This window comes from Nipponia nippon, unplaced genomic scaffold (genome assembly GCF_047370975.1).
Source record: "Nipponia nippon isolate SJK-2023a ecotype South Korea unplaced genomic scaffold, ASM4737097v1 scaffold_39, whole genome shotgun sequence".
In the NCBI taxonomy this organism is placed as follows: Eukaryota; Metazoa; Chordata; class Aves; order Pelecaniformes; family Threskiornithidae; genus Nipponia; species Nipponia nippon.
In genome coordinates this window covers 756,876-771,462 of record NW_028262357.1, presented here as the reverse complement: position 1 = coordinate 771,462, position 14,587 = coordinate 756,876, and the positions used below count along the sequence as shown (strand labels likewise).

The 14,587-nt window shown below is 40.0% G+C and overlaps 1 protein-coding gene across 2 annotated transcripts; it reads right to left on the bottom strand.

The window, feature by feature from the left end:
- Positions 1–49: 49 nt before the first annotated feature.
- AGXT2 (alanine--glyoxylate aminotransferase 2) lies at positions 50–14,554 on the bottom strand. Of its 2 annotated transcripts, XM_087773270.1 has the most exons (14): positions 14,475–14,554; positions 12,963–13,048; positions 12,351–12,535; positions 11,914–12,037; positions 10,698–10,792; positions 9,471–9,564; positions 8,277–8,370; positions 7,126–7,226; positions 5,922–6,014; positions 4,995–5,127; positions 4,226–4,314; positions 2,535–2,684; positions 2,076–2,174; positions 50–535 (listed from the first exon to the last, which is right to left on the bottom strand). In XM_087773270.1, exons 1-14 carry the CDS (start codon positions 14,515–14,517, stop codon positions 425–427), a joined length of 1,497 nt encoding a protein of 498 aa, XP_087629396.1. In that variant the 5' UTR covers positions 14,518–14,554; the 3' UTR covers positions 50–424. The 2 variants fall into 2 exon arrangements, with proteins under 2 accessions (XP_087629396.1, XP_087629397.1); XM_087773271.1 differs by lacking the exons at positions 10,698–10,792; positions 11,914–12,037.
- Positions 14,555–14,587: the final 33 nt, after the last annotated feature.

Below are 14,587 nucleotides of genomic sequence, written 5' to 3'. Positions count from 1 at the left end.
CTGGTACCACCCCCCAGGGGACTACAGATGCTACGAAGTCCAAACAGCATGTACTTCCCCAAAACAACTTTATTAATTTGCTGTCACTCTTTCTAAAAATTACCAATTTTGTTATGACATTTATAGATGAATGATGAATGTGTGTCTGCCTCTTCATCTGATACTCAGTTTATCCAACCAGGGTTTTTCATGCTAATGCTAGAATAAGCGTGCAGCTAATACACGACACCACTGTAGAACTGAGCTGTATGTCTACAGATTAGAGTGTATTCTTTATTAAACTGGATCTGTCAGACTGCTTTTATGATACTGAACAAGTATTTGATCTTCAGACTGATTTTTCTTACCCAGCATAGATTAGTGCAGAGTCTGGGTGGCAAGTGTCAGGGCTTCTGTGTGTCTCAGGTAAGGAAACAAATCAAGTCTATTTTGCAGCTGCTCTTTCCATGTGTCTCTGTAAAGCAGAATGAAATACTTCCACGGCAAAGTCTGCATCCTTTTTAGTAATGCACATAGGAGGTTTAATTCTAAATGTCTGAGAGAAAAAAAAAAAAGAAAAAAGAAATCCTTGAAATTGTATGGAAAGAATACAGTTTCTAGCAGCCCATCTATGTCAGCACTCACCTTCTGCCCAAAAACATCTAACCAAAAGTGTGAAAAATAATATTATAGGAGAACAGCGGAGCAGGGACTGAGGCTTCTGATATGCGAACTCTGAAGTGGGCAATTTTGGACTTGACTGCATCCAACTCCCCACTCCACTCTTGTGACAAAGCAACTGCCTCCAAAAGAGACCTGACTAGAGTAGATCATGTTTGCAGCTCTGTTATTCCAGACAGAGCGAGTATAAAAGCTTAGATGGGTTTGTACTAAGAAAGCACAGACACGTAGGTGTATTTTCCTTTCTGGCAGCTTTGCTACAGGGAAAAGTAATATCTATTGGAAGTGGCAGCCTCTTGCATTGTGTCAGCTGATTTGCTGTTATGTTATAGGCTTTTTTGAAGGCTTCTAAGAGAATGCATTATCAAAAAATCACTAAATGCTAACTTTCAATTAGGGTACTATAGCTTGAATGCATGTTGATTGGGAAGGGATATATGCAGAGTTTAACTTGTCAAGAACCTAGGTTCTTAAATCCAAATGTTTGATCTATACTGTAATGTTTCCAAGAGTATTTAACTTCCATAAGAATCTTAAACTTTTAGTTTAAAGTTTTCTGTCATCGTATGATGCATCAGAGTGGATGCAGCAAGAGTGGAATAATGGTTGTTCCCACCCACAGCACCCAAGTGATAAAACAGATGAACGCACAGATAAACAGCACTCTTGTGAGACGGAATCAGATTCTGCTGCACTCTGAGCTGCAGCCTAGTAGTCTGTGACTTGTGGAAGAACCAATGAGGTGACAGACGCCGTGTCCTATTCATTTTAGCCACCTTCATCTATCTCATAGAGAAGCTGCTTCAGCTATGTCAGAGGGCTTCACTGACCTGACGAGCCCCGCGGCAACTCTCTGCTATTAACTCGCACGCTGTGAGAAGCCGGTGACACAGTGCCCTGGGTACAGCACGCTGCATCTCCAATTGGTGTGGGCCAATGCCCATTCACATGCAATTCTGACTTCTGTGCTGCGTTGCTGAACTTGCTATTAACGACTTTTTTTTTTTTTTTAATTACTATCCAGGTGGAATGCTACCAGCTCTCCAGAATGAAAGAACTAGCAAAACCAAACTTGTTCTAAGCCAACGGGTCAGGTGATGAACAGCAGCAAAGACTTAGCAGACCTGAATATTGCTGATTTCTTCTAATTTACACGCATTATAGTACATTGCTTTTCTAGGGAAGGTTGTCCCTCTAAAGGAAAACTGCAAGCTTAGAGCTAGTTCAGCATACTTGAAAAGAAACAAACAGCTCCTGCCCAATTTGTAAATTATGCAAAATTAAACAGAGCTAGTTCCTAAGAGTATAGGTTTTCTAGTTTATTTACTAAACGAAAGTTAATTTAGCTTGAGGGAAACAGGATGTAGTTCACAAGGACAGAAAATGAGCTTTATGCTTTATAAGAGGCTCAGTACCTGACTGTAGAGTCCTCCTCTGCCGATCAGAACCCCCATGTCTTTACAGTCCTCCCAGATCTGATTGATTTCTTCAGCTGGAAGAGGGTGGCGACTGTGCTAAGGAAAGTGAACATTAAACTTCACTTAGATATTCTAAATCAGTTCTATGAAAAAGATGTATATTCCAGTCTCCCCAATAAATCCCACCCCCATCTCTGGCTGAAAACATTAGATGCATAAATTATCTGCTTTCTAAGATGAGTTTATGCAATTAAGGTACACAAGTCACTGTTTACTCAAAGCTTGTGAAATATCTGAAATGCTGGAATGTTCTGGCTCATTTTTAGCCAGAGCAATGCTTTCTCACTTCACTAGCCATTTTTTAATAGAAAATCTTCCTATTATTTCAACTGAAATAAAACGTGACAAAACTTTCAATGGCACTGTAAACTGAAAGTAATGAAGTAAATCACTAACCTTATCTGTCACCATTTCTACTCCAATCATAAGTCCCTTGCCACGGACATCTCCAACAATCTCATATTTATCCCGTAGTTTAGCCAACTCCAGTAGCATATATGTTCCCACATCCTCACTATTTTTTTGTAGACCATCTTCTTCAATAGCCTGGTTAAAATGATGTACAATGACAGTTTTGCAGGAAAAGCTTCCAATACAGTCGGTTAATCCCCATTTAGCTTGATGACACATTATGTTTATCTCACTTCCATGCAGACTATGTTCCTTCACTACTATGGTCCTTACATTTTCCTTCTCTTACAATCCTCTCATGGCATCAGAGTACAATTGAACATAATATTTTGATGTTGCTTTGGCATTTTTTCACATTTTACTTATTATTCCATAAACATAATTCAGTAATTCATGCTCACATATAGTCATAACTGAAAAATACCTGACCAGCAGGATTATTTTCAAAATCTTACCAGAAATATTTTAATTCTTTCTTCAGTATCATGAGAAGAATATGATTTGACAAGGCATACCTATGTGTACTAGGCAGCCTTTTAGGAAACAACTTGAATGTTTTAATTACATTCATCAACACCATGCTTTTTAATCACAATTTTTTTTTGTTCCTTACTCTGCTCTCCTTAATCAAAGTTCTGACATGCAGCCAGCTATCAGCACTGACACGCACAAACTGTTTTAAGAACTTAACATTTGCATTAAGAAAAATCACATGAAAAAACAAACAATACAATTACAGAAGTTAAAGTGGGTACTTCTCCTTTTCTTTTCTTTTTTCTTTTTTTTTTTTTTCTTTTCATTCAACTCCATTTTATTCTTCCTGACTCTGACAACCTCCTTGGACTTATTTCAGATCCAGGCTCCACGTTACTTCAGAGCCAAAAAAACCCAAAACATGGGTTCAGACTTTCTTATTTGTAAACTGTTTTTTCAAAATATTTTTATTTATATGATCAGCCATCTTATAAAATAGCTTAAAAAAAACCCCAAAACACTCAGGAAAGTAACATGAGTAGAAACAGTGTCTGCTGTAATGAAGTCAGATTAAAGGAAAAATGGTCTGTACATGATCAAGACAAATTAAATAGCAACCTATTGCCTACTGACTGATTTTCTGCTGGATAATAAGTGAAATATGTTGTAAATTTTTCTGTTGTCTTTTTCATGAGGGACTTTTTTTTTCAAAAGGAATTCTGACCTTAAATATTTTTAACTATCTAATTGTTAAGGCTCTTTAGGCATAAGGTATAAGCTGTGGAGTTAAAACAATTTTGTTAAGCATGCGTGCCAGAGCATAAATTTGGTTTAGCTGAGGATTTGCATAGTCCTGTGAAAGAGTTAGCTAAGGCTTTTGAGAAAGTGGTTTCCTACATTTTTATTAATGAGTTAAGAACATAAAGGAGACAAAGACGATTTTGAAAACATAATTAGAGGACTCCTATTCTTGCTAGAGGGATGAAAATTTTGCAATGGAACTAACCAGGAATTTACTTTTTCCTATACACAGGGCACATTGGCCATGTATGCATAATACATGCATATGTTTATGCATTTTATATAGTTATTTAAAAAATTGCCCACATATAACTTTACACTAAGAATAAACGTAAACATTTTTCATCTTTTGCTACAAGAAAGAGTGTGGAATATATAAATTTATATAACATTCTCCCTACATCAAGAACTGCAGCTCCAACTACGCAGGCCAAAGGGCTTCCTCCAAATGTATTAAAGTGAAGGTTTTGAGCCAAGGAACTTGCAATCTCTAAAAGAAAAAGAACAACATTGATTACTCTTACAGTTGCCTTATGTTTGGTAACAGTACTTATCTGTTTTAACTTAACTGTTAAGTTAGATTTGCTGTGCTTCAACCCTGATTCTACTGGGGACAACACAATAGGAAGATTTTATTTTTTTCCTGCAAGTAGTCTGTGCAAAATATGACTATTTCCCAAAATTACAGTGTCTAGCAGATGCTAAAAACAAACTTTTAAAAAAAAGTCACACTTCTAACATATGCTGTCAGTTGTCCCCTTAAACTGACATCTACAAATTTTCTTCACTAGATTCAGCCAGTCATTTGTGTCAATCAAATAGCTGGCTAACATGCTGCCCTATATACTCGCAGTACATTGGTTAGTAAAACGGTGAATTCACTGAGGATTTCCAGGATCTATTACCAGCTCTACCAATGACTCACAAGGTTATCCCTGCTTCAGTTATACAACTAACCCCATTTATATAAAGCTTCGCACTGGTATAGCACAGCACTTGGAGAAATAAGTGAGTAAGGAGAATCCAATTCATTTGTCAAAAGACAGATTGAGATGAACATTATTAATAAAGCTCAGCTGTTCGAACACACATCTCTCCAGTAAGTAATTATTGTATAGCATATTTTGTAAATGTTCTATTTTAATCCTTAGCAGAACAGAACACTTATACCTTTTGTTGTAACAACAGCTGCCATAGGAAAGCCATTACCAATTCCTTTTGCCAAAGTAACAATATCAGGGACTACATCATGTGTTTGAAATCCCCAGAAATGGCTGCCTGTCCGCCCAAATCCTGTCTGTACCTTTCAAAAGAAAAATCCAGAGAAATCCCCATCACTTTCTCACATTTTACAATATGGTTTCTTTTTCGTGTCTTTCTGTTGTTACTGATTTGCATTAAACTGCAACTACATCTGGAGACAACTTGTATTAGGATCCTTATTCAGATGGCTTTGCACAAAATTTCTTGTAATTGGGTTTTTCTTTCGCACATGAAAGAGATAACATGTCACCACATCTTAGGCATGGTGAGATGCACAAATAAGCTGCAGCTTCCATTTCAAAATGCACAGGAAATGCAGTTGCTTATCACATTTCAAAACCACAACCCCATGATTGCCGATTTCTACTACTGCAATGCTTGAGGTATGAATCACTGTCATTTTGAAGCATTTGCTACTATTTTGAAATAGCTTTAGCTAAGCAAATTCTATTTATAAATTGTATTTGCACAGGTACAGCAACCAACTCCCTTCTAGAGTTTATGTGTGCCAACAGCACTCATAAGAGCAACCTCACACCACAGCTGGCATTTATTAGCTGCATATTTGTGTAAATTTACTGCTCCCAAAAGGTAAGAACTGAAGTCTGCTACTAACATTACCTGGGTCTAAAATCAGAATACCACATAGCAGAACAAAGACAGTAAAAACTGGGAGGCTCCTATGTTTGGAAAGACGTTAAACTTAATGTTATGAAACATACAGCATTTCATTTAGATTATTTCCAGGCTTCCAGTTTGCCTTCACTTGGATTCTTTTAAGATGACTTTCAGAGGTACCCCAAAATCTAGAGCTCTTATTTCAAAAAAACTCACTTCATCCGAAATACAAACGCCCCCTCTTTCCCGTACTAGCTGATAAGCTTCCTTTAAGAAACTTCTTGGGTACTGAACAGCTCCATTAACACCCTGCCAAGACAAAACAGACAATGTCTTCAGGAACAGACAAGGAAACAGGAGTTCTACTGTGTGACTACCCTGCAATAAGAAAAAATACCAGCAGCCCTCAGGTAATAGCAAGACTATTGTCTCAAGTTTCTGGCTCCAGCAGTGAAACTCCTTCAAAAAGTTCCTGCTCAGGTCACTCATTCCCATTCCACAGGGCAGTTTGCTGTTCCGTCGGTTGTGCTCATATAAATGTTTATGAGGCCACACTGTAAATTGGATCACTGTAAGACAGAATTGGTTAAAGATAACCTGCCAAATCAAGTAGCTTGAAAACCTACACAACAAGAAACCCAGAAACTGTGTTTGATGACAAAGTTAACCAGAGAATTCATGTCCCTTCTTTGGTTAATTTGTTTAAAACACCATTTCCTCAATTTCTTTTCACCTTGTCAGTTTTCATTTGAATCCAAAATTCCACTCTACACCTGGACTGCAATGACTTCTTAAGACTAAGCCTTCTTCTAAGGCTTAGAAGAGAGCAAAAACAGAGAACAGCTCCAGTTTTCTCTGTGGTCACAATCCTAACTTTTTTTTCTTCCCTTTACTGTTCCCAGGATACATTTTCCATGCTTCCTATTTAAGAACCAAATATACATCAGTTCTGAAATCTGGGTGAAGCACCAAGAGAGCGAATCCTGCAGCCACTGCTTGCTGGACAGCTGCTAAAAATATAGCGGACAACATGGCTGGGAAGAGGTGGAAGGGGGATTGAGTTAAAGTTTACAGAAACAGTAAAGAGAAAAGCAATGTGAAATTTGGAAGAAGGTATTAGAAACTAAACAATAGCATGCTCCATACTTGCTATTTAAATGTGGAAGAACTGTGTATGTTTAATCATGATTCTCTGTTTAATTTAACTTTATAAGCAAAATTCTAGCTCTATTGAAATCAGTGACAAAAGGTGCAATTTTAAGACAGTGCATCCATTCTTTCAAATATCTAAGGTGTTCAAGGCATTTAAAAATAACAACAATCGTCAGAAGTCCATGTTTAGGATGTAGCTAAAGAATATAAGATTTGAGTGTTTCACACTATTTTTGCCACTACAACTGAGAAATGGCAAACTACCTACTTGAATTGGTTCAGCGATAAATCCAGCTATTGTCTTTGGCACCGAGGTATTCAGAGTATCTTTGAACTGTTCAATGTACTGGTCGTTTGCATGACATACACCTGTTTACAGGGGAAACAGTTTTAAGGGAATTTACTTAAAAAGACACAAAACTAGCTTCAAAACATGAAATTACACATCTAAGCAACAAGTATTATCTGACTGCATGGTAAATATCACCTCTCAAATACACAATAAAAGGTTAAACATTAAATGAGGGAGTCCCTTATTTTCTCTTAAACCATTTATAGTCTAAGGAATGACAGTTCCAAAACAGCAAGGCAAAGCTCGCAGACAATAAGATGTTGCACATTATACATGTCAGTAAGCTGTAGGCTAGAGAAAGTGTTTGTGAATCACCTACATCAGCAGAGGAATAAGCAGACACTTTCTCAGGGGTTAATAAACGTCAGCATAAGACATGAGGAATCTTAGGTTAGTGCAGATACGAGAGGATTCTGGAGAATACAGCTGCATATCAGTCTATACTGAAATAAAGAACAGAGCAATTAGTATAGCTAATGCTCCCATTCACTAGGGAGGGCAAAGCTAAAAAGAAAACATTCTATTATGTCTGCATGTGAATTACAATACTAAAGAGTGCCTGTTGAAACAGTGGCAAAAAATTACTGTAATTGCTGTTAACAGGAAAGCAGTAGAGGAGCTTTCACATTGTGCTGCATATATAAAGTTTTGCCTCATGTAAGACTTCTTGCCTATCACTGGCTTCAGGTTGTTCTTACTATTCATCTTATTCCAAAACAAAAGCTGGAGAGCTGTCAAAACTTCAGAAACAGCAGGAAACACCAGTCAACATTTCTTTTCTTCCAGATGTGCTAAACAGAGTTCCACTGCTTCCAGAATTGATCATGACAAATGCTGGAAACAAAGGCTGGGATTTTAAGAAGAAATCTGAGAATATGAGGTGCCACCTGCCCAAAATTTTTCTCAGTGGGAAGCAGAAGCCTGAGGTTCTCTGCAATGTTTTTTTTGGTTGCCCTTGCAAATCCTAACCAGAGGTGTACCACTCTTGAGGAGGTAAATATAACCTATTTCCACAGCCCTCTAGTATTTCTAATCTAAAAGCCAAATACGTTTTGTCATTGACCAACCTTCTGAACAGCTGCATTTTCGAACAGTTTGCACTGGAGAATCTCTACAATGGCTGCCTCCCCATGGACCACGAAAAACATCTGGTAACATTGTCTGTCAAGCATAAGAGAAATAGCTACAGATTTAACAACACCTTTCTAAGAGATGTTTTGATCATACCGAGGGATGACTAATGAAAAAAACCCTAAAAAAAGTCTGTTGGAGTCAAAAGGCATACCTAGTTCAAGTAACTTGTCTGAAGAACACTTGTGGAATAATACCAAACTTACCGCTCAAGGAATGGCAGAACAGAGACAGAAGTTTTGGAAACAACAAGTTTAGACTATTCCAGCAATAGTCACTCAAGTAATGACTTCCTTCATTTTGTTCTTTAAGTTAGTCAGCAGTTTTGGTGATCTAAGACTAGTAGCAACATTTTTAGAGTTGCTGGTAGTACTTCAATAATCCAAAGTATGATAAAAATCTGCAAAATACAGGAAGGCAGGCAGATCTAGTAGAGTAATTACAGGCTGGATGTTGGGAACTCCAACTTTCTCATCCTGATTGCTGATGAAACACCACGTGACGTCAGGCAACTCATATACTGAGCCAGGTTAGGAGGCTGGTATAAAGGAGTCTTCCTATAGCTCAGCCACAGCACTGGCTATCACCAGTACACATCAGAGTAGCCAATGACAGTTTCTAGCAGACAAAGTCATTTCCACCTGCTCAAGGGCAGGGAGATAAGGTACTGCCATTTATCTTCAATGGATCTCCTGAACAGTTATGTCTCCTGTCTTGCTGAGATGAGGACACTGTTTTTTTTCATTCCAAGGCAGGATCTACTCCAGACCAGCTGAAAATAGCTTTGCACAGATTTGCCAAAACAAACTTGAGAAAAGGGGTTATTATTATTATTATCATTATTTTGCACCTTACATAGACTCGCATGCAAGCACCAAGCACGACTAAAGTACTGTAAATCATGACCACTCGTGTTACGGCTGTCCTGACTCCAAGTTAGCATAAGTAACTACACGGAGAAGGAAAGGGGGCTCTGGCTCTTCTTGTGCTTACACAGCAGGAACAGCTACACTGCAGTTTAGTTAGTGACCATAAAGCACTTTTTGAGGATAGAAAACGTACTAGTTGTTGAAACATGCAAATAAACTGTTAGTTACTCAGATTATTTAAAAAAACCCCAAAAAACTCACTGTTGAACAGCCAAAGCCGTTGGCAACACCATGCTTATAAAGACCAATAGATGTCAGTCCCAGCGTGTAAGGGCTGCCTCCATGGTATGCTCCTCTGTGCAAACAAACAAAGCACATGAATGTCACTCATTTCCAAGAAGAGACTGAGGCAACATTAGTTCTGAGAAGGCATGCTTCTGAGCTACAAATTATTGGGGAAAACATGCATTGTTACATTCAAAACGAGAAGATTCCCACTGCCATTGTTTGCTCTGGTTTTGGAAGATCCATGACTGCCCATCTGCATTGGCTTCCTGAAATTTCAAATGTTAAAATTGTGAGGTAATGTTTGCAAGAAGAGAACAATGACTGGAATCAACAGTAATTCAGACAGTGCTTCACGAGTTCTCCTGTAGCACCTGAGCCCCACAGAGCAAACGCCTCTGTTCTTTGAATTTGGGAACTGCTGCTCTCTCCAACAGATGGTGCCAATCATTAAACTACATGGTGGTTTGCTGCAGTTTTATACACAAATCAAAAGTTCATTAATAAGAATATACAAGCTAGGTGGGTACCCAATGTTCTGCTGAACAGAATAACAGAAAAATACAGCTCTTCATAACAAGGCCTTTTATTCTAATATTTGAGGCCGCCTGGGATGCACAGTAAAGAGAAGAACTGCTTGCACTGTGCTTACATAGCAGTCACCCCTGCACCACCACTGCCGTTAAGCCAGAAGAGTTGTTTGTGTACCTGTGCAGTGAACTATGGTTCAGGTATCTGGCAGAAAAATAAGGCAGCAAAACAAACGAAACAAAAAATCCTTCCACCAGGTTACGTTTCAGCCAGAGCAGTTCCCTGCTGCGGTTCACTGCACTGCTATTCCAGAAGTACCTTTGCACCCTCACAAAGGGGCACTGCAGGGGTGGAATGAAGGAATAAAGTATTAATTGCTGAAGCCTGCTCTGGCCCTGAATGAAGATCCACCAAAGCAGACCCTGAACCAGACACTACACCCTTTTCTAAGTAATGAAAGCAAAAATTGCAGGTTGTGTTTTGTATGCAAACTAGTCCTAGACTCTATCAAATCTTCAACTCCTGTTTTAGTCCTCTTTGTCAAATAAAATAAGTTTATAGCGTTCTACTCAGCAGATCTGGGCTTGAAGAGTTCTCTATTATTTCTTCGTTTAGGCATATAGAGACTGATCACACACATAAATGAGTTTTATGAAGATCTATCACCATTACCTGAAAGAGATGATGTCAAAGTTACGAGTATATAGCCTTGCCATGAACATAGCCAAATCATTGGCTTCTGACCCGCTGTTGGTTAGATAAACCACCTACGAGAGAACGCTTAGGATCAGTACAGCACACAACCACCACCTTCTTGTTCAGCATCAGACCATGTCACTTAGTAAGATTATGAGCCATAACCTATCACTACCATGAGGTGACTCCACCATAATAAACTTAATGTTGCCCATACACTACAGATGAGAACTAAGATCAAGCTGATCTACTCAGGGAGCGTACAGAAAATCTTCAAGAGTTGGAGTTTTCAGGTCTTCCTAAGATGGAACAGTGACTCAAAGAAAAATGAAAGTGTCTGGGTGAAAGTGAGCATGATTGACTGAACAGAAATAACCTTCACACAGGTAAAAAGGGCTGTACGGTGTCCCTACATGTTGGCTACTAGAAGTGACATAAACAGACACAACTGTGAAACTGAAGAGGCAAGCAGAGCTTGCTCATTCGGAGAAAATGATAATTAAGGGGATATCCTGCATATGAGTTCTGGGATTTGAAAACAGCTCAAATTCTTGTATCACAGCTGTTAGTTTTCAAAAGTGACCGAGATTCTCGACTGCTTAAACTATGCAGATGTATTACATTTTTAAATTTTTTTTTTAACTCTCCATTTTTAAGATTGTGATAGCTTCACACTCTTCTGCTAACCTAATTTCATTTTATGACTAATTTATTTTACCTGAAAGCAAACACAATATTTTTCTTACCGTTTCTGGGCATATGAAACATGAGATTTATGTGGTTTAATTATTTAAACGTCAGTAAACCTCACTACACAAAGTACTGCCAAACACTTTTAACTGTTAATTTTCATAAGATCAAGCAAATTAAGGCTGGCTACATGTAACAATAGTTAACATCTTAGTTCCTTCAGTAATTTTTTAAGCTGGCAATGCCCCTTCACAGTGACAACTGGAAGGAGAGAACAAACAGAAGAGGAGCTTGGGATATTACGCTTGTCTACATCTCAGTCTAAAGAAAAGGCCTTGAAGGCCACCACGCTCTCTTTATCTGACAGTCTGTAGTCCCCGCAGATGTCTTCTCTCCACAGATATCATGTCTCTCATTTATTTAATAAATATTTTTATATTAAATATTTCTTATAAACAGACACCCCCTTTACCAGCCCCTGCTCCTGTCAGAAGCAAAGTACCTTAAGTGGATTTGGAAGAAGAGAAGTTAGCTTTTCAGCATACTCTTGGATTGAGGGGTGCATGTAGATATTAGTGGTATGCCACAGGCGAGCAAGCTGTTTCTGGGCAGTCATAGTTACCTTCCTGCATGTAGCACAAGAAGAAACAAAGGGACTCAATTCAACACACACATGCACACGTACATGCACACACCTACCTGTTACTAATTCTGAAAATGCAGACACTGCTCCATTTGCCAGAGGGATGAACAAATAGACAAAACTAATGAATTATTCAAAATGTAGTGGAAATTGACCTTAAAATGAGACATACATGACCATTTAGTGAATTACATTCTGGTTTTAGGCTCACAGTGCCACAAATTAACAAAGAACAAAACCAACATAGGTATCTCTTCCTGTAATTTATAGTATAAATCAAACAGTAACAAACTTACGGGTGACAGTGACCAACACTGACAGTGACAATTCCAGCAAAGAGATCAAGGTATCTTCGTCCTTCATAATCAAACAACCACTGCATATGTCCTTGATGCAGCAACAATGGCTTCTTGTAGTACGTTCGCAGTGAAGGAGAAATATTTTGTTCACGAATCTTCTGCATATGTTCATACGGATAGGACTGAGTGGAATAAAAAAGTCAGTATTTGTTTATGCTTTCTAAAGCTCCAGACTAATGGAGCTGTAGTAGACCACATAAATGACACAGCTGTCTACAGTTGTTCACAGAACTAAGTTTTTAACAAATTCTGGCACACAGAGGGTTCTACAAACCTCTGAAACTTAGCTTTTGAAATAAGACTGCTGTTCTACACTTATCTCCTCCTTCAAATCTTGATTTGTTTTTCAAATCAACAATTTAGCCATAAGTTATAGAATCGTCACACAGGTATATCTATAGGCTATACCCTTGTTGTAACATAATTGGTTCTTGCCCAAACAAGCAAATTTTATAATCATATTTAATGCACTGACTACAGCAGATGAGCCTATCACTCAGATCTAGTAATGCAGTCTTACTTAAATTCATTGTAACATGTATGACTTACTTTGTATTTTTCAGGTACAAAATCACAAGGAGGCATTTTTGCTTGTGTGGAGACAGAGCTTTTCCATTTCCGCTGCCTAAAGGCAACTACAAAATAGTAAGAGAATTATCAAACACTTATCAAAGTGCACATCTGAAAGAGTTTCTCAATAAGCTTGTTCACCGACCACACAAACTATGGTCAAAGCAAGGTGGTGTGTTTTTTCTTTTTCTCTGAAGACTTTCCTGGGGGGAAAAAATAATTAACTAACATATTTTTGTAAAGGCAAAATATATGTCAATTAAAAAAAAAGCGCTTCTCTCTTATCTGCTAAGACTCAGCTTTCAGTTTCACATGGACTTTTATTTTGACAGAAAAAGACTTTAAAAAACAAAAAAATCAGTTTCTAATACAAATTCTTATCTGGAACAGCAAAAGCAGGAATCCTGTACAAGTGCATCAGCCAGGAGCCCAGGGTGACCACAGCACAGACGGTGCTCTCAGGGAGCAGGGTAGAGTCCCAACAGACCTGAAGAAGGTGGGCAAAGCAGAGCCCGCTGACAGTGCCCCACACAAGTGGAGCAGACAAATCAGGCCCAGGGTCCGCCCAGATTCCAGTCAGGAGCAGCAGTAGATGGGGCCAGAGACAGGGCTGGAGACAAGGCTATACAGCACAGGTCCAAGGTCCATCCCGGAGAGAGGGCCAGAGGCTGGACTGGTGTCAAGGCCATACCCACGGCAGAGCTGAGGCAGGGACCGCGGGCTCAGGCTGAGCTGGCACAGGGCGAGCGGGCATGGCGGGGGCCTGCTCAGGGCCCCGACAGCTCTCGCTGCCATCTTCTGTCCTCTTTCCAAAATCCTAAAGCCACCACGCTGTCCTACCTTTCATTTAACTGGAAGTGTAATTAAGCAGGTATCAGAAAAAGTCATCATTTGAACACCTTCTCTTTCTGCAACCCTAACATTATCTGCTGAGAATAGCACACTTATTTTTAAATGTCTAAGGTTTTAAACACTTTCTAAAATGCATTAAAACAAATGAAGAATAGCGTTTCCTGAAATAAATTACATACACGGTCACTTCCCTTACAACCACTTACTGCACTAATGAATTCATCACCTACAAGAGCCCAGTCTCAAAAATATTAATTAAAAACCGTAAGTCAGAGAAGTTCTGCCTTTGGACCTCTTCCAAAGGGACCTGCAGCTACACTGAAGGGCTTCTTTCCCCGCCACGTACAAACATGGTGCTGCCACCAAAAATCCCCATCAGAGCGGGCTTTCAGGGAGACACGGGGGCCCCCCGGCCGCCCCCGCCCCCCCGGCCAGCCCGGGCCTGCGGGGGCTCCGGGCGCCAGCAGACCCCGGCGGAGCGAGCCGCCAGCGCGGGAAGCGCCACCTCAGCCCCTCACGGGCCCGGGGGAGCGCCCGCCCGGAGAACGGCGGCTGCCCCGTCCGGCCGGGACTCGGGCGGCTGCTCCGCCCGGCTCCGGCCCACCCGAGCCGCCTCCCTCTCCCGCGCCGGTCCCTTACCGCTGCCCAGCCCCAACAGCAGCGGCCGGCGCCCCCCCGCCATGTCGGCCGGCAGCAGTGCAGCCCCGGGCGGAGGGCGCGCGGCCCCGCCCCTCGCCCCGCCTCCTCGGGGC